At 45.5% G+C, this 25771-nt stretch overlaps 2 protein-coding genes and 1 pseudogene across 2 annotated transcripts; 2 read left to right on the forward strand and 1 right to left on the reverse strand.

Moving 5' to 3' along the window:
- Window positions 1-13254: 13254 nt before the first annotated feature.
- LOC125553661 (uncharacterized) lies at window positions 13255-13953 on the forward strand. The gene has a single exon (XM_048717414.2). It carries the CDS (start codon window positions 13372-13374, stop codon window positions 13828-13830), a length of 459 nt encoding a protein of 152 aa, XP_048573371.2. The 5' UTR covers window positions 13255-13371; the 3' UTR covers window positions 13831-13953.
- A 3088-nt stretch (window positions 13954-17041) lies between these two features.
- LOC147975128 (putative B3 domain-containing protein Os03g0621600) lies at window positions 17042-17803 on the forward strand (annotated as a pseudogene).
- Window positions 17804-18640: 837 nt separating this feature from the next.
- Window positions 18641-20368, reverse strand: LOC125550992 (large ribosomal subunit protein uL2). The gene is made up of 2 exons (XM_048714131.2): window positions 19851-20368; window positions 18641-19165 (listed from the first exon to the last, which is right to left on the reverse strand). Exons 1-2 carry the CDS (start codon window positions 20288-20290, stop codon window positions 18820-18822), a joined length of 786 nt encoding a protein of 261 aa, XP_048570088.1. The 5' UTR covers window positions 20291-20368; the 3' UTR covers window positions 18641-18819.
- Window positions 20369-25771: the final 5403 nt, after the last annotated feature.

Below are 25771 nucleotides of genomic sequence, written 5' to 3' on the forward strand. Positions count from 1 at the left end.
ATGGTTTACCTTGCGTGCCAATATGTTATTAAAATGGTTGTGATGTGGTATGATAGGGTGGTATCCTCCTCCGAATGATTTAAGTGACTTGACTTGGCACATGTTCACGCATGTAGTTGAAACAAAATCAACATAGCCTTCACGATATTTATGTTCATGGTGGATTATATCCTACTCATGCTTGCATTCGGTGTTGATTAATTTTAATGCATGTTCATGACTGTTGTCGCTCTCTAGCTGGTCGCTTCCCAGTCTTTTGCTAGCCTTCACCTGTACTAAGCGGGAATATTTCTTGTGCATCCAACTCCATAAACCCCAAAGTTATTCCATATGAGTCCACCATACCTACCTATATACGGTATCTACCTGCCGTTCCAAGTAAATTTGTATGTGCCAAACACTAAACCTTCAAATAAATATCCTGTTTTGTATGCTTGAATAGCTCATGTATCAACTAGGGTTGTCTGTATCTTCCATGTTAGGCGGGTTATTCTCAAGAGGAGTGGACTCCGCTCCTCACTCACGAGAAATTGGCTGGTCACCAGGATGTCCAGTCCCATGCTTTATGCAAACTAAATCAAAATAATTGCAAACAAAACTCCCCCTGGGACTCTTGTTAGTTGGAGGCACTCGCTGTTTCGAGCAAGCCATGGATTGATGCTTGTTGGTGGAGGGGAGTATAAACTTTACCATTCTGTTTGGGAACCGCCTATAATGTGTGTAGCATGGAAGATATCGCCATCTCTTGGTTGTTATGTTGACAATGAAAGTATACCGCTCAAAATATTATTCATATCTATTTCAAAACCGAGCTCTGGCACCTCTACAAATCCCTGCTTCCCTCTACGAAGGGCCTATCTATTTACTTTTATGTTGAGTCATCATCCTCCTATTAAAAAGCACCAGTTGGAGAGCACCACTGTCATTGCATTCATTACTGTTAGTTTACATTGAGTATGACTTGACTGGATCTCTTTTACCATGAATTACAATGTCTAGTCAGTCCTTGATCTTTAAAGGTGCTCTGCATTTATGTTTTGCGGTCTCAGAAAGGGCTAGTGAGATACCATCTTGTTATATCATATTATGATTATTTTGAGAAAGTCTTGTCATCCGAGATTTATTATTATTGCTCGCTAGTTGATTATGCCATTGATATGAGTAAACATGAGACCTATGTGTTATTGTGAATATGGTTAGTTCATAATCTTTGCTGAAAACTTGAATGCTGGCTTTACATATTTACAACAACAAGAGAAAATAGAGTTTGTAAAAGTTTTTCTTTATCACTTTCAGTTTGTCAACTGAATTGCTTGAGGACAAGCAAAGGTTTAAGCTTGGGGGAGTTGATACGTCTCCGTCGTATCTACTTTTCCAAACACTTTTGCCCTTGTTTTGGACTCTAACTTGCATGATTTGAATGGAACTAACCCGAACTGACGCTGTTTTCAGCAGAATTGCCATGGTGTTATTTATGTGCAGAAACAAAAGTTCTCGGAATGACCTGAAACTTCACGGAACATCTTTTCGGAAATAATAAAAAATCCTTGCAAAAGATAAAGACCAGGGGGCCCACACCCTAGCCATGAGGGTGGGGGCGCGCCCCTACCTCGTGGGCCCCCTGGAGCTTCTCCGACCTCAACTCCAACTCTATATATTTGCTTTCGGGGAGAAAAAAATCAAAGAGAAGGATTCATCGCGTTTTACGATACAGAGCCACCACCAAGCCCTAAAACCTCTCGAGAGGGCTGATCTGGAGTCCGTTCGAGGCTCCGGAGAGGGGAATCCGTCGCCATCGTCATCATCAACCTTCCTCCATTACCAATTTCATGATGCTCACCACCGTGCATGAGTAATTCCATCGTAGGCTTGCTGGATGGTGATGGGTTGGATGAGATTCATCATGTAATCGAGTTAGTTTTGTTAGGGTTTGATCCCTAGTATCCACTATGTTTTGAGATTGATGTTGCTATGACTTTGCTATGCTTAATGCTTGTCACTAGGGCCCGAGTGCCATGATTTCAGATCTGAACCTATTATGTTTTCATCAATATATGAGAGTTATTGATCCTATCTTGCAAGTCTATAATCACCTATTATGTGTTATGATCTGTTAACCCCAAAGTGACAATAATCGGGATACTTACCGGTGATGACCGTAGTTTGAGGAGTTCATGTATTCACTATGTGTTAATGCTTTGGTCCGGTACTCTATTAAAAGGAGGCCTTAATATCCCTTAGTTTCCGCAAGGACCCCGCTGCCATGGGAGGGTAGCACAAAAGATGTCATGCAAGTTCTTTTCCATAAGCACGTATGACTATATTCGGAATACATGCCTACATTACATTGATGAATTGGAGCTAGTTCTGTGTCACCCTAGGTTATGACTGTTACATGATGAACCACATCCGGCATAATTCTCTATCACCTATTCATTGCCTACGAGCTTTCCACATATTGTTCTTCGCCTATTTACTTTTCTGTTGCTATTGCTATCATCACTACAAAATACCAAAAACATTACTTTTGCTATCATTACCTTTGCTACTGTTACCACTACTATCATATTACTTTGATACTAAATACTTTGCTGCAGATATTAAGTTTCCAGGTGTGGTTGAATTGACAACTCAGCTGCTAATACTTGAGAATATTCTTTGGCTCCCTTGTGTCGAATCAATAAATTTGGGTTGAATACTCTACCCTCGAAAACTGTTGCGATCCCCTATACTTGTGGGTCATCAGGGGGCGGCGCCCCCCTTTCCTTCTCTTCTCTCCCTCTCCTTCCTTCCCCCTTCCTCCTCCTAGTTGGACTAGGAAAGTGCGAGTCCTACTCCTACTAGGAGGAGGACTCCTCCCCTCCTTGGTGCACCTCCAAGGGTCGGCCGACCTCCCCCTTGCTCCTTTATATGCGGGGGTAGGGGGCACCCTAGGACACACAAGTTGACCATTGATCCCTTAGCCGTGTGCGGTGCCCCCCTCCACCATAATCCACCTCGGTCATATCGTTGTAGTGCTTAGGCGAAGCCCTGCGCCGGTAGCTTCATCATCACCGTCATCACGCCGTCGTGCTGACGAAGCTCTCCCTCAACACTCAGCTGGATCAAGAATTCGTGGGACGTCACTGAGCCGAACGTGTGCAGATCGCGGAGGTGCCGTACTTTCGGTACTAGGATCATTCGGATCGTGAAGACGTACGACTACATCAACCGCGTTGTCATAACGCTTCCGCTTACGGTCTACGAGGGTACGTGGAAAACACTCTTCCCCTCTCATTGCTATGCATCACCATGATAGATCTTGCGTATGCGTAGGAATTTTTTTGAAATTACCGCGTTCCCCAACAGTGGCATCAGGGCCAGGTTTATGCGTAGATGTTATATGCACGAGTAGAACACAAAGGAGTTGTGGGCATTGAAGGAAATATGCCATAGAGGCAATAATAAAGTTATTATTTATTTCCTTGTATCATGATAAATGTTTATTATTCATGCTAGAATTGTATTAACCGGAAACATAATACATGTGTGAATACATAGACAAACAGAGTGTCACTAGTATGCCTCTACTTGACTAGCTCGTTGATCAAAGATGGTTATGTTTCCTAACCATACACATGAGTTTTTATTTGGTTAACGGGATCACATCATTAGGAGAATGATGTGATTGACTTGACCCATTCCATTAGCTTATCACTTGATCGTTTAGTTTGTTGCTATTGCTTTCTTCATAACTTATATATGTTCCTATGACTATGAGATTATGCAACTCCTGTTTACCGGAGGAACACTTTGTGTGCTACCAAACGTCACAACGTAACTGGGTGATTATAAAGGTGCTCTACAGGTGTTTCCGAAGGTATTTGTTGGGTTGGCGTATTTCGAGATTAGGATTTGTCACTCCGATTGTCGGAGAGGTATCTCTGGGCCCTCTCGGTAATGCACATCACTCAAGCCTTGCAAGCATTGCAACTAATAAGTTAGTTGCGGGATGATGTATTACGGAACGAGTAAAGATACTTGCCAATAACGAGATTGAATTAGGTATTGAGATACCGACGATCGAATCTCGGGCAAGTAACATACCAATGACAAAGGGAACAACGTATATTGTTATGCTTCTGACCGATAAAGATCTTCATAGAATATGTAGGAGCCAATATGCGCATCCAGGTTCCGCTATTGGTTATTGACCGGAGACGTGTCTCGGTCATGTCTACATAGTTCTCGAACCCGTAGGGTCCGCACTCTTAAAGTTCGGTGACGATCGTAATTAGGGTTTTTGTGTTTTGATGTACCGAAGGTTGTTCGGTGTCCCAGATGTGATCACGGACATGACGAGGAGTCTCGAAATGGTCGATACATAAAGATTGATATATTGGAAGCCTATATTTGGATATCGGAAATGTTCCGGGTGAAATCGGGATTTTACCGGAGTACCGGGGGGTTACCGGAACCCCCCCCCCCCCCCCGGGGGGTTATTGGGCCTACATGGGCCCTAAGGGAGAAGAGGAGGGCCGGCCAGGGCAGGCCGCGCGCCCCCTCCCCCCTAGTCCGAATAGGACATGGAAGGGGGGCGGCGCCCCCCTTTCCTCTTTCTCCCTTCCCCTTCCTTTTCCAACAAGGCAAGGGGGGGAGTCCTACTCCTGGTGGGAGTAGGACTCCTCCAGGCGCACCCCTTGGACCGGTCGCACCTCCCCCTCTCCCTCCTTTATATACGGGGGCAAGGGGGCACCCCAGGACACACAAGTTGATCTTCGTGATCGTTCCTTAGCCGTGTGCGGTGCCCCCTTCCACCATATTCCACCTCGGTCATATCGTAGCGGTGCTTAGGAGAAGCCCTGCATCGGTAGAACATCATTACCGTCATCACGCCGTCGTGCTGACGAAACTCTCCCTCAACACTTTGCTGGATCGGAGCTCGAGGGACGTCACCAAGTTGAACGTGTGCAGAACTCGGAGGTGCCGTACGTTCGGTACTTGGATCGGTCGAATCGGGAAGACGTATGACTACTTCCTCTATGTTGTGTCAACGCTTCCGTTACCGGTCTACGAGGGTACGTAGACAACACTCTCCTCTCTCGTTGCTATGCATCACCATGATCTTGCGTGTGCATAGGAAAATTTTGAAATTACTACGTTCCCCAATAGTGGCATCCGAGCCTAGGTTTTATGCATTGATGTTGTGCACGAGTAGAACACAAGTGAGTTGTGGGCGATATAAGTCATACTGCTTACCAGCATGTCATACTTTGGTTCGGCGGTATTGTTGGATGAAGCGGCCCGGACCGACATTACATGTACGCTTATGCGAGACTGGTTCTACCGACATGCTTTGCACACAGGTGGCTGGCGGGTGTCAGTTTCTCCAACTTTAGTTGAACCAAGTGTGGCTACGCCCGGTCCTTGCGAAGGTTAAAACAGCACCAACTTGACAAACTATCATTGTGGTTTTGATGCGTAGGTAAGAATGGTTCTTGTTAAGCCCGTAGCAGGCAGGTAAAACTTGCAACAACAAAGTAGAGGACATCTAACTTGTTTTTGCAGGGCATGTTGTGATGTGATATGGTCAAAACATGATGCTAAATTTTATTGTATGAGATGATCATGTTTTGTAACCGAGTTATCGGCAACTGGCAGGAGCCATATGGTTGTCGCTTTATTGTATGCAATACAATCACGCTGTAATGCTTTACTTTATCACTAAGCGGTAGCGATAATCGTGGAAGCATAAGATTGGCGAGATGATAACGATGCTATGATGGAGATCAAGGTGTCGCGCCGGTGACGATGGTGATCATGACGGTACTTCGGAGATGGAGATCACACGTACAAGATGATGATGGCCATATCAAATCACTTATATTGATTGCATGTGATGTTTATCTTTTATGCATCTTATCTTGCTTTGGTTGACGGTAGCATTATAAGATGATCCCTCACTAAATTATCAAAGTACAAGTGTTCTCCCTGAGTATGCACCGTTGCGAAAGTTCTTCGTGCTGAGACACCACGTGATGATCGGGTGTGATAGGCTCTATGTTCAAATACAACGGGTGCGAAACAGTTGCACACGCGGAATACTCAGGTTAAACTTGACGAGCCTAGCATATAACAGATATGGCCTCGGAACACGGAGACTGAAAGGTCGAGCGTGAATCATATAGTAGATATGATCAACATATTGATGTTCACCATTGATACTACTCCATCTCACGTGATGATCGGACATGGATTAGTTGATTTGGATCACGTGATCACTTAGAGGATTAGAGGGATATCTTTCTAAGTGGGAGTTCTTAAGTAAAATGATTAATTGAACTTAAATTTATCATGAACTTAGTACCTGATAGTATCTTGCTTGTCTATGTTTGATTGTAGATAGATGGCTCGTGCTGTTGTTCCGTTGAATTTTAATGCGTTCCTTGAGAAAGCAAAGTTGAAAGATGATGGTAGCAATTACATGGACTGGGTCCGTAACTTGAGGATTATCCTCATTGCTGCACAGAAGAATTACATCCTGTAAGCACCGCTAAGTGCCAAGCCTGCTGCAGGAGCAACACCAGATGTTATGAACGTCTGGCAGAGGAAAGCTGATGACTACTCGATAGTTCAGTGTGCCATGCTTTACGGCTTAGAACCGGGTCTTCAATGACGTTTTGAATGTCATGGAGCATATGAGATGTTCCATGAGTTGAAGTTAATATTTCAAGCAAATGCCCGGATTGAGAGATATGAAGTCTCCAATAAGTTCTATAGCTGCAAGATGGAGGAGAATAGTTATGTCAGTGAACATATACTCAAAATGTCTGGGTATCATAATCACTTGACTCAACTGGGGGTTAATCTTCCTGTTGATAGTGTCATTGACAGAGTTCTTCAATCACTGCCACCAAGCTACAAAAGCTTCGTGATGAACTATAATATGCAAGGGATGAATAAGACTATTCCTGAGCTCTTCGCGATGCTAAAAGCCGCGGAGGTAGAAATCAAGAAGGAGCATCAAGTGTTGATGGTCAATAAGACCACCAGTTTCAAGAAAAAGGGCAAAGGGAAGAAGAAAGGGAACTTCAAGAAGAACAGCAAACAAGTTGCTGCTCAGGAGAAGAAACCCAAGTCTAGACCTAAGCCTGAGACTGAGTGCTTCTACTGCAAGCAGACTGGTCACTGGAAGCGGAACTGCCCCAAGTATTTGGCAAATAAGAAGGATGGCAAAGTGAACAAAGGTATATGTGATATACATGTTATTGATGTGTACCTTACTAATGCTCGTAGTAGCACCTGGGTATTTGATACTGGTTCTGTTGCTAACATTTGCAACTCGAAACAGGGGCTATGGATTAAGCGAATATTGGCTAAGGACGAGGTGATGATGCGCGTGGGAAATGGTTCCAAAGTCGATGTGGTTGCGGTCGGCATGCTACCTCTACATCTACCTTCGGGATTAGTATTAGACCTAAATAATTGTTATTTGGTGCCAGCGTTGAGCATGAACATTATATCTGGATCTTGTTTGATGCGAGACGGTTATTCATTTAAATTTGAGAATAATGGTTGTTCTATTTATATGAGTAATATCTTTTATGGTCATGCACCCTTGAAGAGTGGTCTATTTTTAATGAATCTCGATTGTAGTGATACACATATTCATAATGTTGAAATCAAAAGATGAAGAGTTGATAATGATAGTGCAACTTATTTATGGCACTGCCGTTTAGGTCATATCGGTGTAAAGCGCATGAAGAAACTCCATACTGATGGACTTTTGGAACCACTTGATTATGAATCACTTGGTACTTGCGAACCGTGCCTCATGGGTAAGATGACTAAAACGCCGTTCTCTGGTACTATGGAGAGAGCAACGGATTTGTTGGAAATCATACATATAGATGTATGTGGTCCAATGAATGTTGAGGCTCGTGGCACATATCATTATTTTCTCACCTTCACAGATGATTTAAGCAGATATGGGTATATCTACTTAATGAAACATAAGTCTGAAACATTTGAAAAGTTCAAAGAATTTCAGAGTGAAGTGAAAAATCATCGTAACAAGAAAATAAAGTTTATACGATCTAATCGTGGAGGAGAATATTTGAGTTACGAGTTTGGTCTTCTTTTGAAACAATGCGAAATAGTTTCGTCACTCACGCCACCCGGAACACCACAACGTAATGGTGTGTCCGAACATTGTAATCGTACTTTACTAGATATGGTGTGATCTATGATGTCTCTTACTAATTTACCACTATCGTTTTGGGGTTATGCTTTAGAGAGGTTGCATTCACGTTAAATAGGGCACCATCTAAATCCATTGAGACGGCACCTTATGAACTGTGGTTTGGCAAGAAAACCAAGTTGTCATTTCTTAAAGTTTGGGGCTGCGATGCTTATGTGAAAAAGCTTCAACCTGATAAGCTCGAACCCAAATCGGAGAAATGTGTCTTCATAGGATACCCAAAGGAGACTATTGGGTACACCTTCTATCACAGATCCGAAGGCAAGATATTCGTTGCTAAGAATGGATCCTTTCTAGAGAAGGAGTTTCTCTCGAAAGAAGTGAGTGGGAGGAAAGTAGAACTTGATGAGGTAATTGTACCTGCTCCCTTATTGGAAAGTAGTTCATCACTGAAATCAGTTCTAGTGATTCCTACACCAGTAAGTGAGGAAGATAATGATGATGATCATGAAACTTCTGATCAAGTTACTACCGAACCTCATAGGTCAACCAGAGTAAGATCCGCACCAGAGTGGTACGGTAATCCTATTCTGGGGGTCATATTACTTGACCATGATGAACCTACGAACTATGAGGAAGTGATGATGAGCCCAGATTCCACAAAATGGCTTGAGGCCATGAAATCTGAGATGGGATCCATGTATGAGAACAAAGTGTGGACTTTATTTGACTTGCCCGATGATCGGCAGGCCATAGAGAATAAATGGATCTTCAAGAAGAAGACTGATGCTGACGGTAATGTTACTGTCTACAAAGCTCGACTTGTTGCAAAAGGTTTTTGACAAGTTCAAGGAGTTGACGACGATGAGACCTTCTCACCCGTAGCGATGCTTAAGTCCGTACGAATCATGTTAGCAATTGCCGCATTTTATGATTATGAAATTTGGCAAATGGATGCCAAAATTGCATTCCTTAATGGATATCTTAAAGAAGAGTTATATATGATGCAACCAGAAGGTTTTGTCGATCCAAAAGGTTCTAACAAAGTGTGCAAGCTCCAGCGATCCATTTATGGACTGGTGCAAGCCTCTCGGAGTTGGAATATACGCTTTGATAGTATGATCAAAGCACATAGTTTTATACAAACTTTTGGAGAAGCCTGTATTTACAAGAAAGTGAGTGGGAGCTTTGTAGCATTTCTGATATTATATGTAGATGACATATTGTTGATCGGAAATGATACTGAATTTATGAATAGCATAAACGGATACTTGAATAAGAATTTTTCAATGAAAGACCTCGATGAAGCTGCTTATATATTGGGCATCAAGATCTATAGAGATAGATCAAGACGCTTAATTGGACTTTCACAAAGCACATACCTTGATAATGTTTTGAAGAAGTTCAAAATGGATCAGGCAAATAAAGGGTTCTTGCATGTGTTACAAGGTGTGAAGTTGAGTCAGACTCAATGCCCGACCACTACAGAAGATGGAGAGGAAATGAAAGTCGTTCCCTATGCTTTAGCCATAGGTTCTATCATGTACGCAATGCTGTGTACCAGACCTGATGTGTGCCTTGCTATTAGTTTAGTAGGGAGGTACCAAAGTAATCCTGGAGTGGATCACTGGATAGCGGTCAAGAACATACTGAAATACCTGAAAATGACTAAGGATATGTTTCTCGTATATGGAGGTGACAAAGAGCTCGTCGTAAATGGTTATGTTGATGCAAGCTTTGACACTGATCCGGATGACTCTAAGTCACAAACCGGATACGTGTTTTTATTAAATGGTGGAGCTGTCAGTTGGTGCAGTTCCAAGCAGAGTGTCGTGGCGGGATCTACATGTGAAGCAGACTACATAGCTGCTTCGGAAGCAGCAAATGAAGGAGTCTGGATGAAAGAGTTCATATCCGATCTAGGTGTCATACCTAGTGCATCGGGTCCAATGAAAATCTTTTGTGACAACACTGGTGCAATTGCCTTGGCAAAGGAATCCAGATTTCACAAGAGAACCAAGCACATCAAAAGACGCTTCAATTCCAACCGTGATCAAGTCAAGGAGGGAGACATAGAGATTTGCAAGATACATACGGATTTGAATGTTGCAGACACGTTGACTAAGCCTCTCTCACGAGCAAAACATGATCAGCACCAAGACTCCATGGGTGTTAGAATCATTACAATGTAATCTAAATTATTGACTCTAGTGCAAGTGGGAGACTAAAGGAAATATGCCCTAGAGGCAATAATAAAGTTGTTATTTATATTTCCTTATATCATGATAAATGTTTATTATTCATGCTAGAATGTCATTATCCGGAAACTTAGTACATGTATGAATACATAGACAAACAGAGTGCCACTAGTATGCCTCTACTTGACTAGCTCGTTGAATCAATGATGGTTATGTTTCCTAACCATAGACATGAATTGTCATTTGATTAACGGGATCACATCATTAGAGAATGATGTGATTGACTTGACCCATCCGTTAGCTTAGCACGATGATCGTTTAGTTTGTTGCTATTGCTTTCTCCATAACTTATACATGTTCCTATGACTATGAGATCATGCAACTCCCAAATACCGGAGGAACACTTAGTGTCCTATCAAACGTCACAACGTAACTGGGTGACTATAAAGATGCTCGACAGGTGTCTCCGATGGTGTTTGTTTAGTTGGCATAGCTCGAGATTATGATTTTTCACTCCGAGTATCAGAGAGGTATCTCGGGGCCCTCTCGGTAATGCACATCACTATAAGCCTTGCAAGCAATGTGACTAATGAGTTAGTTACGGGATGATGCATTACGGAACGAGTAAAGAGACTTGCCGGTAACGGGATTGAACTAGGTATTGAGATACCTACGATCGAATCTCAGGCAAGTAACATACCGATGACAAAGGGAACAACGTATAACGTTATGCGGTTTGATCGATAAAGATCTTCGTAGAATATGTGGAAGCCAATATGAACATCCGGGTTCCGCTATTGGTTATTGACCGGAGACATGTCTCAGTCATGTCTACATAGTTCTCGAACCCGTAGGGTCCGCACGCTTAACGTTCGGTGACGATCGGTATTATGAGTTTATGTGTTTTGATGCATCGAAGATAGTTCGGAGTCCCGAATGTGAGCACGGACATGACGAAGAGTCTCGAAATGGTCGAGACATAAAGATTGATATATTGGATGACTATATTCGGACACCGAATGAGTTCCAGGGGTCACCGAATAATTATCGGAGTGCTGGGGGTTATCGGAACCCCCGGGGGACTAATGGGCCAACATGGGCCTTAGTGGAGAGAGAGAGAGAGGGCCGGCCAAGGCAGGGCCACGCGCCCCTCCCCCTCTAGTCCGAATTGGACTAGGGAAGGGGGGGCGGCGCCCCCCTTTCCTTCTCTTCTCTTCCTCTCCTTCCTTCCCCCTTCCTCCTCCTAGTTGGACTAGGAAAGGGGGAGTCCTACTCCTACTAGGAGGAGGACTCCTCCCCTCCTTGGCGCGCCTCCAAGGGCTGGCCGGCCTCCCCCTTGCTCCTTTATATACGGGGCCAGGGGGCTCCCTAGGACACACAAGTTGATCATTGATCCCTTAGCCATGTGTGGTGCCCCCCTCCACCATAATCCACCTCGGTCATATCGTCGTAGTGCTTAGGCGAAGCCCTGCGCCGGTAGCTTTATCATCACCATCATCACGCCGTCGTGCTGACGAAGCTCTTCCTCGACACTCAGCTGGATCGAGAGTTCGTGGGACGTCACCGAACCGAACGTGTGCAGATCGCGGAGGTGCCATACTTTCGGTACTAGGATCGGTCGGATAGTGAAGACGTATGACTACATCAACCGTGTTGTCATAATGCTGCCGCTTACGGTCTGCGAGGGTACGTGGACAACACTCTTCCCTCTCGTTGCTATGCATCATCATGATAGATCTTGCGTGTGCGTAGGAATTTTTTTGAAATTACTGTGTTCCCCAACATGTGCAATCATCGCAATTACCAAAGACGTGAAGAAGGTGAGTCACCTTTTGCGTCTGGGAACAAAGTTTTTGATTCACGATGGCAAGGCGGCATCATTTTGGTTAGATGTCTGGTGCGGTGAGCAAGCGTTATGTGAAAGGTTCCCGGCCCTTTTTGCCATTTCGATAAACCAAACGCCAAGGTGGTGGATGTTTGGACTAACTCGAGTTGGCAACCTAGATTCCGACGCTCGCTCGGGCCTATCGAGAGCTCGGAGTGGGAGGTCTCGTGGAAGCTGGAAGCCTCGGGTCGCTTCTCGACGGGATCGCTTTACAAAGAATTTTTCAAAACACATACCACGTGTGATTTGAGTGGGATTTGGAAGGCAAGGTTGCTGGCCGAAATTAAAATATTTCTGTGGCAAGTTGCTCGTAAGTCGTAACTGCATCACTAGCGGAGACCAAGTTCAGAAGAGGCACAGTCCAGGGGACAGGAATCGCATGTGGTGCGGTGCGGCATAGGATCGCGACCATTTATTGTTCAAGTGTGTAGTTGCTCGCTTCATATGGAGCGCCCTCCGTGAAATAACTGGAGGTGCGTGGAACCCAGATTCGCGGACCTATATAGGATGGTTCAGGGCGCATCGCGTGAGGAACACCGTCTGGCATGGCTGGTTTTGGGGGCATTGGCGTGGGACTTGTGGACTACGCGCAATAAAGCGCGTATAGAGGGGATTTTCTTTCACCATCCAGCTGATCTTTTATATAAAATGATCTCTTTCTTGCAGCTTTTGAAGCTTCTGGCAAAGTCAAAAGACAAAGGAAGCGTGGAGCAGCTCGTGCTAAAGATGCGGGCAAAGTGCACTGAACTTCACCGCGTTATGTAGGAATTTGCTTCCGTGGGGTACCATCCTTCCCGATATCTTCTAGAAGTCGCCGACCGCGCTGCATTGCTGTTATCAGTCGTTTCGGCTTGTATCTGTACTCTTTTATTTTGTTCTATTTTTATTTTGTTAGACTCTTTTACGACTTTGTAGTGCCTTATCATTAAGGCCAGGCAAGCGCTTCCTTTCAAGAAAAAAACATTACGAGTCAACAAAAAAAAATGCCTTTGGTTGAAGAAGAAAAAAATCAGTTGCAACTTTCACGCCAATTTGATTCATCGTCGGGGAGATCTCCTAGTGGAGGCATAGCATAGGGCTTTCTCCTCTCCCATCGCTCGGCCGGTCCAATGGCCACCGACTCTTCCTGCCCCGTCGAGTTCTTCCACCGCGGCGGCGGCGACGGCCAATGGTGCAGCCTCGGCGCCGCCTACGCCGCCGTCCGGGTCCTCCGCCCGCAGGGCCACTCCCTCGTCATGTACACCGGTCCCGACGACCAGCCCCACCAGCGGATCCTCTTCGCATACCCGATCCTCCCTGGCGACGCCTTCGAGAGGCTGGACGGGTCCACGCTCTCCTGGGCGGGGCAAGGCTCCGGCGATGAGTTCGCTCTCTGCTTCCGCGACGAGGCCGCCTGCGCAGCGGTCTGCGGCGCCATCTCCCCGGTGACGACGGCGCTTGCAGCCCTGGACGACATCGCTGACAGGCTCGAGGGGTTGCGAGTGGCCGCGGCGGATGGGGGCGCCACCGCCGCCGGAGGGGACATCGCTTGTCGGCTCGCACAGCTTAGCTTAGCCCGCGGGCCATGAACTGGGTTACCCGGAGAATTGAAACCAGCCAGATCAAGTAGGTTTTTGCCATAACACCGTCGTGTTAGTTGAATCAACTCTATACTAGTAATAAAATTCTGCAAACTTTTCTTCAGCAGTTTACATCGCTTTGTTCCAAAACTGCAATTGTTAACGCAACAGATGGAAAGATTGCAGACTATGATGCCCAGTAGGGAATTTCTTTTGAATTTGTGTGGAATCCCATCGTGCGAAATTCGTTTGTTCACGGAGCAGAGACATATTTTGAACTCACGCACATCACAGCAGTGCAACACCATGCTTGTTATTACAGAAAAAATGACCAAACAAATCATACGCGTGTGCTGAAGTAGTTTGTGCCAATTTGTTCCTAAGATGCTGGTAGAAGTGCTGAATTGTTGCAGCTATCATGACGGGCTATTTTCCAGCTGAACGTTGCAATCTTGTGTCCTCGTCCATGTACCATATCTCTCCGGCCTCTCATGAGCAATCTTTACCTACAAAAACGAGATGGGGCTGAAACACACATAGGACGTCAGGACGTGTGACTGCCCTTAACAGACTCACGTTGGGAATATTAGGAACCCGTCGGCCTGGACGGCGCGGTGGATCCGGTGGTGGACCTCTCGTCAGCGCGGCGAGGAGGTTCTGCGTGGCGGACCGGGGTCGAGCATGAGGGATTCGGGCCTTGTTGCCCGGATCGATCTCCCGATGGCGCCTGCGTCTTCAGTGGGTGCGGTTAGGGTGGTGACCCTAGTGTGCGGCGATGGCCGGTTCGCCCATGGACAATGGGTTGAGTCCTTGGCTTGCCCGATCGGGTGTTGGGTGGCAGCGATGGCCGCTGATCTGGCGTCCCGTCCAGATCCGTCGCGGTGTGGCCTTAGCCGGCCGACGACGTGTGGAGGGACCAGTGAGGGCGGATGGAGGCCCACTGCCGGCGTGCTGATAGCGGCTTTCGTCTTCATGGCGACGCTCCGTTCGGTTCATGTCAGCTGCGAGAGTGGGGTGACGCGACTTCCGATGATTTCATCGCGGAGCCGACTACGGTCATGGCGGACGATGGCGGCGTCTATGACGTCGTTCCCTTCTTGAGGCATCGTTGTTGTAGGTTGCGGAACCACGCCCCGACAGGGGGAAACCCTAGATCTGGGGCTTCCTTAATCGGACAATGACGGTATCTTTCATGTCGTTTTCCCTCCCGGGGCATCGTTTTGGAGCAGGTGCTGATTGGAAGGGCTCAGAGGTGGAGTGGTGTTACCTCCTCCGCATCGACGATGGCGGATCTCGACGACGTGGAGCAATGGGGTCTCGACATCCGATGCGTGTTTTGACAGACTAGCACAGGAGGATGGCGTTGTCTGGCGTTGTCGTGACATAGACGGTAGGCCTCGCAAGATCGATGCGTCGGTACCCGCTCTGAAGATGGATCGGTGGAAGACGACGGCGGCAGCCTCTGAGAGTGCATCGGACTGGTGTGTGCCCTAGACCCGGCAATGTGGATTGGTTGGGGCCTCCGGTTTTAGATGTTAGGCTTTGGTGCGAGGTCTGTTTGGTATTCGGCTCGAACTATCGGCACCCCTTCATTAAGTGGATATGAGTAGCGATAGATGTTGCCAAGATGGTGGCTTGAGACTTACTAATGTATTACTTTGTAAGCTTTGTGAATAATTAATAAAGTCGTTGCACGCATCGCCCAGATGCAGAGGTCGGGGGTCTTCATCCTTTTCGAAATAAAAACACATATGACGTGTTTGGTAGCCCGCATAGAGGCCAATCAGACCCACGTGGGAAGAAAATAGGTTGTTTGGTTCCTTGGGTTCACTGTTGGCCTGCATCGCATGGACCTCAAAGCACCTCCCAGCCAGGCCCGCTGGGAACGCTCAAATCGGTATTTTTTCCCAGAGCCAGGCCCGCTGGGAATGCTCAAATCGGCATTTTTTCAGAGCCAGGCCCGTGCTATGCACGTGGGCGGCGGCGGCTGCTGCACGCGAGGAGCCTCGCTCGAGAAGCCGTGTTTCTTCGGAAGCGCCGGCAATAATTACCCTCACCTTCCCTCATCGCTCTCTCTTCCCTCTCCCCACTCTCCTAGTCTCACCGGCGGCGGCGTTCAGCAGACCGGAGAACAGCAAGGCGACCACCGGCCTTCATCGTTGGCATCCAATCCGCAACATCACCCGCAGCACTTCGGCAATGGCGGTAAGCACTTTTTTCACCATCCTCACTTACTATTTCGCATCTGATCCACGTTTAGATTCGATCCGCATTCTAAGGGAATGGGGAATGGGGGTAAATAGCCATAGTACTGATCATAACATCATCATGAGTTCCTAGTAGCCATGGATTTTAGGGTTCCGATCCGGATTGAGTACAAGGGGAATGGGGATTGGGGTTAAATCTTACATAGTAGATTCTAATCTTAGCCCTAGCGGCCCTTGAGGCGGTTGGAGCGGTGGGTGTCCTTGGCCTTATTCTTGTCCTCCGGCTGGACCACCGTCTCATCGCCCTCGCCGGAGTCAGGATCGATTGGAAAAGTAATGTGGCATGGCTCCGGTGCACTGACAAACATCTCCACCGCTTCTTCCTCCTCCTCCTCTGGCTCCAAACCAATGACCTCCAACACCACCAAAGTACCATTCCAGTACACTGTGGCACGCTGGTCATGAGGAGCCCTGTACTCCTGTACTTGGCCACCTTGCCCTCTGTCTAGCGCCGTCGGAGTCGGCTTGATTCACGGCCCAGTGAAGGATGTCAACTGACATAGCGCCCTTCACTAGGTCAGGAATTAGGGTCTTCAACTCATCCATTGTCACCTTCTTCACCTCAATACATACCTTCTTGTGCATGTCTTCGATGCTGCTGAAGTTCGAGCACTCTTCCATGGTGTTCTCGAACTTGGTGCGGTCATCGAGCGAGCACCTGAGGAAGAAAGCCCTCCGTCCAATGCTCCAAGGGAAGGGGTTGGGTTGGAGTTGGAGTTGGAGTTCATGGCAATGGATAGGAGGAAGAGTGATAGACTGAGAAGAGAGAGTGTTAACTGAGTGTGGTTGTGGGTAAGTAGTGATTGTCAGGGTGGGTAAATATAGGGGCTTTGGACGGTAGCTTTTAATGTCGATCAACCTTTGAACTTTGTGCTCTTCATAACGCCATGAACTTTGTGTTGTTCATAATGCAGATCGAGTCGAAGAACAATGACAAGGGCAAGGAGGTGGTGCCACCTATGGAGAAGGGCATGCAAGGAGGTGGTGTCACCTTTGGAGGTTGTGCCAACCACCCCTAAGGAGGTGTCAGGCACGGATGACGATGTGGTGGCGAAGGAGCCCCCCCCCTCCCGGCGGCAAGCGCCGGAACTACGGGCACTACCATGATGAGGGTGGGCCAACTCACTTCTGCAAGGTCATCCTTGCCCCGAAGCTCGAGTGCATTCCAATGCCCCTAGACTTCACCAAGCACTTCCCGGCCCTGCTGACAGAGTTCAAACTCAAGACGAACACCGGCTGCTCATGGAAGGTCACTATGAGGCTGATGAACGGCAGGATCACTCTTTATCAGGGTTGGGCCATCTTCGCCGCCGTCCATCAGATCAAGGTCGGGTACATGATGACCTTCAAGTTGTTGACTCCCGACACGCTCGAGGCCATCGTCTTCAACAACAACGATATTTTAGTGGTGACCAAGTGCGGGAGGCACGAACCTTCGTTGTGAACATCTAGGACAGCTCTCCGTTGCTTCAGCTGGTTTAGTATCGATTATATCGTACATTCGTACTGCTTTGCTTGAAAACCGATATATTTAAGTGTCGTATTATGTTAAAACTGCTTGTTATGGTTTAGAACTATGTTCAAGTGTGGTAGTATATTAAACTGCTTACTGTTTGCTATCTTTTGTGTGTCTTTGGGTTGTTCTATACACCTATGTGTGCCAGTAACCTCACCACATCGCCGAAGAGGTTACCAGACAACAGGTGTTGCATGAAACCAAATATCATGCCTTGTGTTTCCGTCTAAACAACATGAAACCAAACACCATGCCTTGTATTTCCGTCTAAACAAGCGACCAACCAAAAAGGTCACTTTTTGTTACGCCCCATATAGGCTCGAGGGTATGCAAACAACCAAATAATACAGACTCGAGGGTATGCAGACAAGACAACATGAAACCAAACACCATGCCCTGTATTTCCGTCTAAACAAGCGACCAACCAAAAAGGTCACTTTTTGTTACGCCCCATACAGGCTTGAGGGTATGCAAACAACCAAATAATACAGGCTCGAGGGTATGCAGACAACCAAATCAGCGGAAGCCCTATGCAGGCAAAAGTTGCTGAACCAAACACGCCCATAATGTATCTACTCGGCATCTTTCCCTTCTTGCAATAGCTAGGCTAGCTCTTTAGAACCCTAGAGTACTTGCTAGAAATTGGTCGATCCCTGGTATGTACCCTGTATCTTTTTACTTTTCTTCCGCTTAACTATTATATATAGGGCTATTTCAAGTATTATCATGTGAGAGTTGATCTTGGTCTTGTCACTATCCTTCACTGGAACGTATACCAACTACCGTACCGATTATAAGCTACCGCCATACTTCAAACTAAAAACATCTCATTCCTAACGCTCAGCAAGGCAACAATCCAAAGACGCTCAGCAAAGCAACAGTCCAAAGAACTAGAAGCAAGCATAACACCCCTGCTTTATGTTTGATTCAACCAAACAAAAATCCTTTCAGAGATACAGCAATAGAGCTAAACTAAAACAGAAACAGTAAACCAAAATAAGCACCAGAGGCTAACTCATGAAAATCGACAGACAAATATCCAAGCATAATAATCTTCTTTATGTGGACTGAAGAATCCAGACCACGACAGCGAAAACTGATAACAAATATCACCAGGTTACCAAAGTACTGATCAAAAACGACATCCTTACTGCAATACATGCCATTGACGGGTAATCTAGAGCTAGCAAACATAGATAAACAGCAATGATAACTCTAAGTGGCCTTGTCGGCCTTGGCAGCAGAGGCAGCAGCCTGGCCTCTGAGACGACCAGTCCTCCTGGCAGCGATGAGACCAACCTTCTGGCCAGGTGGTGCATCACGGCGGACAGTGGAGGCGTGACCAATATGCTGGTGGTTACCTCCTCCGTGGGGATGCTCAACAGGGTTCATGGCCACACCACGCACCTTAGGCCAGGAGTTCCTCTTCACACGGTACTTGTGGTAGGCATTACCAGCCTTCAGCATTGGCTTCTCAGTCCTGCCACCACCAGCAACCTGACCAATCATGGCACGACAGCTGCTTGGGACAATCTTCTTAGCGCCAGAGGGGAGCTTGATCCTGCATAAACACAACATGAGTAATGCGTCTTAATATTTGTGCAGCTGAAGCATTCATCAAAAGAATCAGGCCATCCGGCAACATAAACAAAGATACACCAATCATATCTATTCCATTAACATGTAGGATCTTGTACTGACAAGAACTGATAATAAGAAATGGCCCTTGTATATGCAAACGCTAACAATCATAATTGTTTGAAGGCAGGGTAGGTCAATCTGAAGACAGAAGCAGGATAAAATAGTTAGGGATCGCATGTCTCTGGTTTAACGTTTAAAGTCTTCTAAGATGCATGTGCAGTTCTAGGATAACAGAAGAGCAAGCATATCATGTCCAGTTCCAGGATAACAGAAGAGCAAGCATATCATAACTGTTGCAGATTATACAATGAACAGAAAACATCTCAAGGCTCAACCACAGAATGCGTATCTAAGAATTGGTCTTTGAGAAATTAACAAACATGTAAAGCACGCACATTAAAGGTTTCCAATCTTTAATCAATTAAAGAGCATCTAAATCACGCATATCAGAAGCAGTGGACGAACATATATTCAGATCGAACTATGAGCATTTCATCATTTCCCACCGCGAATCACATGAAGCAAATCCAATAACAGCTACTATCAGGAGAACTAACCATAGGCATATAATTTATAAAGAGGGGTGAGAGGACAAGGAACAGTACCTTGAGGTGCCGTTGTCGGGGTTGTGGCTGATGACGATGGCGTAGTCACCGGAGGCCCTGGCGAAGACACCACGGTCGCCGACGTGGTGCTCGACGTTGCAGATGACGCCTCCCTCAGGCACGGAGCGGAGCGGGAGGACGTTGCCGACGGAGAGCGTGGCGCGGCGTCCGCAGTAGACGAACTGGCCGGTGTACATACCCTCGGCGGCGACGAAGAGCTCCTTCTGGTGCTTGTACCTGAACGGGTGGCGGAAGGTCACCTTGGCCAGCGGCGCACCACGCCCCGGGTCGTGGATGACATCGGTGACGACGCCCTTGAGGTACCCGTTGCGCTCGCCGAAGTCGAGCGACCTGAACCGGGCGGGGCCCTTGCGGTGGTGGGTGTGGGACTTGAAGACGGAGCCCGCACCCTTACGCTGAGCGCGGATCACGCGACCCATCTCGGCGGCGGCAGAGGCGGAGTGGCGGCGGCGGTGAGGGGAATGGGTGGGCAGCTGGGCTAGGGTTCGAGGACGGAGAAGAGGGAGCAATATATAGTGGGGAAAATATCCGAAAATGCCTTTTGGAGGCCGAGCTCCATGGAGGCCTCCAAAAGCATTTTTCAAATTTCATCAAAATTCATATTTCCAGATTTCAAAAAATTATGAAAAAAGTACACATCTACACGAAGGCACAATTTAGATGTGTGTAAATTTTCAGGACAAAAAATGTTAAAATGAGGGTTGTGCAAAAAAAAAAACAAATCTAAGGCTTTTCGTCCTGAATTTGTCTTTTTTGCACAGGTCACATTTCAAAGTATTTCATCCTGAATTTTTACACGCATATACATTTCAGCTTTGTATACTTGCATGTTTTTTCTAAAAAATTTAAATTGAAAAGTTTGAATTTTAAATTTTTCAAAAATAAAGGGTTGCATGGAGCTCGACCTTCAAAACGCCTCACTCGAAAAATATCATATGATACGAGCGCTTAGGTGTGTTTGGTAGTAGTTCCCACCATAACATTGTTGTTTTCCTTTGAGATATGCTAGCTCTAGACATGTTGAGTACATGCATTTGTTGTTGTTTGGTAGCGGTGTATGTGCTAAGACATGCTGAGCTGAAACTTTGTTTGGTAGTCTGCATGTGTTTACATGTTGAACAATTTCGAATTCCGAACAATTTTTTTAATGGTGATTTTTCTAAAAAAATGTGACTAAACATCAAAACACATTTTGGAATTTTGTTTTCTTAAAAAAATTGGAAATCCGATTTTTCAAGAATTTAAACAAAATATGAAATTCTGAACATTTCCCAAAATTTGGAAATTTGAACATTTTTCAAAAAATTAAACAAATTTTAAATTTATGAACATTTTTTTAAGAAAAAATAAAAAACGAATTATATCTTTTGAGAATTTAAACAAAATTTTAAAAATTGATTTTTTTTAAATAAATTTAAACAAAATATGAAATTCTAAACATTTTTTTGCAAATTTAAACAATTTTTTAACATGTTTTGAGAATTTAAACATATTTTGTAAATGTAAAAAAATAAAATTCTGAACATTTTTGAGAATTTAAATAGATTTAGAAATTTTGAACATTCTTTTATGGTTAGGACGAGCATGGCTGCCTCCATGCACCCTATCTGGTCGTGCTCAACTCAGCATGACTGAGAGGCCTTTTTTCATGAGATGGGCATAGTCAACGTGAGCCTATACACCGTGCCAAATAGTTAAAAGTGGGTTGTATAGGAAACTTTTGAGATCATACACCCTCCATGCTACCATGATATATGCTCCCGCGAGGCGTTCATTGGTACAGTGACGTGCTATATAAACGGTTTTTAATCCCTTTTCGCGACGGCATTTGGAACCGTCGCCAAGTGAGTGTGGGCGATAGGGGGGTCCTCCCCACACGACCCAGAAATCATCGGGGATATGCCCTCCTGGGACACAGGCTCAGGCCGTGTGCGATCGGGCGAGGCATCGAAATCCAATCATTTTCGTAGGTATGTACATCCCACACGGTAATTCGAGAAAATCATTTCCGTATGTATGTACATCCCACACGGTGAATCCCGGAAAATCATTTCTGCAAGTATGTACACCCCACATTGTGAATCCCAGAAAATCATTTCCGTAGGTATGTACATCCCACACAGTGAATCCTAGAAAAACATTTCCGTACGTATGTATATCACACACAGTTCTTTGTGTGGAAACGTTTGTGTAAGGTGGCCTAACACAAACAGTTCGCTGCCGGAAGCCGTGTGTGATTGTTAGTTGATCGAACATGCCTACTTTTTAGAAACCATGCGGGTTGTTTGAGTTCATCGCCCACTATGCTGTCTGAGTAAACGTCATCAATAGAAAAACCCTAATAAGCAGGGTAATTAGCCTATTATTGATAATCCATGTACTAATCAAACTGATATTTCTTATAAAACACGCTAGATATTATAAAAGCAACCAGGATTTCATAATCGGATTACATCAGATAGCTTCGCCACTCAGTTACATCATTACACAACATCACCAAGTTTCACATGCAGAATCAAAAACCTTTGAAAAGTAGCATCATACACGGTAAATAGACAGATGAATCTCATATGGGAAACTGCAGAAGCGGAAGGCAAATATTGAGCCTTCAGTGATGTTGAATGTCCTTACAACTTTAGGCCAGTGGCTATGGATAATTGCCCGCCCAACCTTCATCCTCTTCAGCAAGCCTTCAATATTGTAGCGTGGGTGTTGAATGAATACTTTCCTCGCCTCTTGACCATGCAGGTGGTTTGAGAGGTAATCATCGGTGAACTGCTTTGAAAAGTACTGAAAACAAAGCTATGCATAAATCGCTGTTGTAAATTTTAAAATGGCGCAAGGGGTAAAAACAAGGTAAAAGAGTTGGTACCATCCTATAGTTGACTGATGTCTTCTTCATTGTGCAAACAAAGATCTTGTTGTTATTCGTCGCAAGTTTCTTCATCATAACAATCTTTCTGAGTTTCTTGACTTGACTGATATTCATGGACATCTCATTTCCCCATATGCAAAATGGGTCGAACAGTGGGTCTAAGCCTCTGACAGCAGGACCTATATATGCAAGACCAAATTATAAGAAACCTAAATATTAGAATGATTCCTGCAACTGCACAATAATGTGCTATTAGCCAAAGGACCCTACTTGAACAAACCTCGATAGTAAACCACAGTGTCTCCCATTGTTTCCCTGCAACACACATAAAGAAGATCTTGATCAGGTTAACTGGGAGTTGCCATACTATCAGTAGAATATGTATTGTGTACAACCAAATTCGATCGGTGTCACATGCATAACAATACAAAATTGTATCCACAGCAAATGAAAATCAAATTGCAGAACTAAACCAAACAGTTAAATGGATAGCATACCAAATGAACCAAAATAGTAAACTGAGCACGACATTGCAGAATGGAAACATGTACTAGAAGATAAGACAGTTAACAAAACAAAGAATGCTTTAGAACAGTACTACGAAATGTAGCAATTATTGGACCAAAGTGTTAATGGAACATTACATTTCAGAGGACCAAATTGTTAACTGAACATCAGATTGCATATTAACATTACGGAGGACAAATCACTAGAAGGCACTGGCGGTGGCCTCGAGAAAATAGCACGAACTATATTTTAAAGTAGACAACCGCATGGCGGTGTCGACGATGGCCTCGAAGACGAGGTGGTCCTCCAAGATCTGGCGGTCGACATGCATGGCAGCCATAGCGACCTCGTGCGCGCGTGCGACCGCATGCTACTGAGCTCCACGTTACACTGCGTGCAAAATGGTTGTGGGTGGCGCTTAATTGGAGGAGGGGGCAGTGATTTCAGTGGAAGGTGTCGCGCCGTCGATCGGTGCATGTGGGACGAGAAAGGAGGAGGATGGTGTGGGTGGGGTGTGGATTACCTGACCATATCGATGAGGCCACGCAGCAAGAAGAAGGATCGGCGATGAGGAGGCCGTGCAGCAAGAAGATGAAGGAAATATGCCCTAGAGGCAATAATAAAGTTGTTATTTATATTTCCTTATATCATGATAAATGTTTATTATTCATGCTAGAATTGTATTAACCGAAAACTTAGTACATGTGTGAATACATAGACAAAACAGAGTATCCCTAGTATGCCTCTACTTGACTAGCTCGTTAATCAAAGATGGTTAAGTTTCATGACCATAGACATATGTTGTTATTTGATGAATGCGATCACATCATTAGAGAATGATGTGATGGACAAGACCCATCCGTTAGCTTAGCATAAATGATCGTTTAGTTTTATTGCTATTGCTTTCATCATGACTTATACATGTTCCTCTGACTATGAGATTACGCAACTCCCGAATACTGGAGGAACACGTTGTGTGCTATCAAACGTCACAACGTAACTGGGTGATTATAAAGATGCTCTACAGGTGTCTCCGATGGTGTTTGTTGAGTTGGCATAGGTCGAGATTAGGATTTGTCACTCCAATTATCGGAGAGGTATATCTGGGCCTTCTCGGTAATGCAAATCACTATAAGCCTTGCAAGCAATGTGACTAATGAGTTAGTTGCGGGATGTTGCATTATGGAATGAGTAAAGAGACTTGCCGGTAACGAGATTGAACTAGGTATTGAGATACCGATGATCGAATCTCGGGCAAGTAACATACCGATGACAAAGGGAACAATGTATGTTGTTATGCGGTTTGACCGATAAAGATCTTCGTAGAATATATAGGAGCCAATATGAGCATCCAGGTTTCGCTATTTGCTATTGACCGGAGATGTGTCTTGGTCATGTCTACAAGCTTGGGCGCTGGAGCTCGAGGATGGGAAGGCTTAGGATGGAAGAAGGCATGGGGTAAAAAGATGGATCTTTATCCGCTTATATAGGCAGTGAATATCAAGCACCCCCACAAGCCTTAAAACTCACCTATTTACAAGGGGGCGTGCGAATGGCATGATTGGATAACCTAAATCCGTATTGATGAGAATCCCGCAATAACGGGGCACGATCTCCGCTTTGACAAGACGTGTCAATAGAGGCTGCGCCTCGAAACGCGAAGCGGGAGGTCAAAAACGGTTCAAAATAATAAAAAGGCCACACGTAACGTTTTGCTGAAAAAGCTGTCAGTAGACATACCTTATTTTGATTAAGTATTGTACCCTTGTGGTTGAGGGTTGTAACTGTTATACAGAGCCGGATACAGTTCCCTTACTCAGAAGACTGCTTTAAAGCTATTCGGAGGAGGAATCCGCCTTGCAATGCTGAAGACAAATAGGCGTGCCGAATACATCGCCATTGAAGACTGGTTCAGGGGCTACTGAGGGAGTCCTAGATTAAGGGGTCCTCAAGTGTCCGGGCTATGGGCCGGGCTGGTGGGCAGTGAAGATACAAGGCATGAGGCCTTCCCCCGTGTCCGGATGGGACTCTCCTTTGCGTGGATGGCAAGCTTGATGTCCAGATGTGTAGTTTCCTTTCTTTGTAAACCGACTCTGTACAACCCTAGGCTCCTCCAGTGTCTATATAAACCAGAGGGTTTGGTCCGTAGAGGCTATCAGAATTTACATAGGCTAGACAGCTAGGGTTTAGCCACTACGATCTCGAGGTAGATCGACTCTTGTAACCCCTATACTCATCAAAGTCAACCAAGAAGGAAGTAGGGTATTACCTCCATTAAGAGGGCCCGAACCTGGGTAAACATCGTGCCCCCTGTCTCCTGTTACCTTCTATCGTCAGACGCATAGTTCGGGACCACCTACCCGAGATCATCCGGTTTTGACACCAACAATGATGAGCCCAGATTCCGCAAAATGGCTTGAGGCCATGACATCTGAGATGGGATCCATGTATGAGAATAAAGTGTGGACTTTGGTTGATTTTCCCGATGATTGGCAAACCATAGAGAATAAATGGATCT

The sequence above is a fragment of the Triticum urartu genome, chromosome 4A (genome assembly GCF_056163025.1).
Source record: "Triticum urartu cultivar PI428250 chromosome 4A, HENAU_Tu73, whole genome shotgun sequence".
NCBI classification, from domain to species: domain Eukaryota; kingdom Viridiplantae; phylum Streptophyta; class Magnoliopsida; order Poales; family Poaceae; genus Triticum; species Triticum urartu.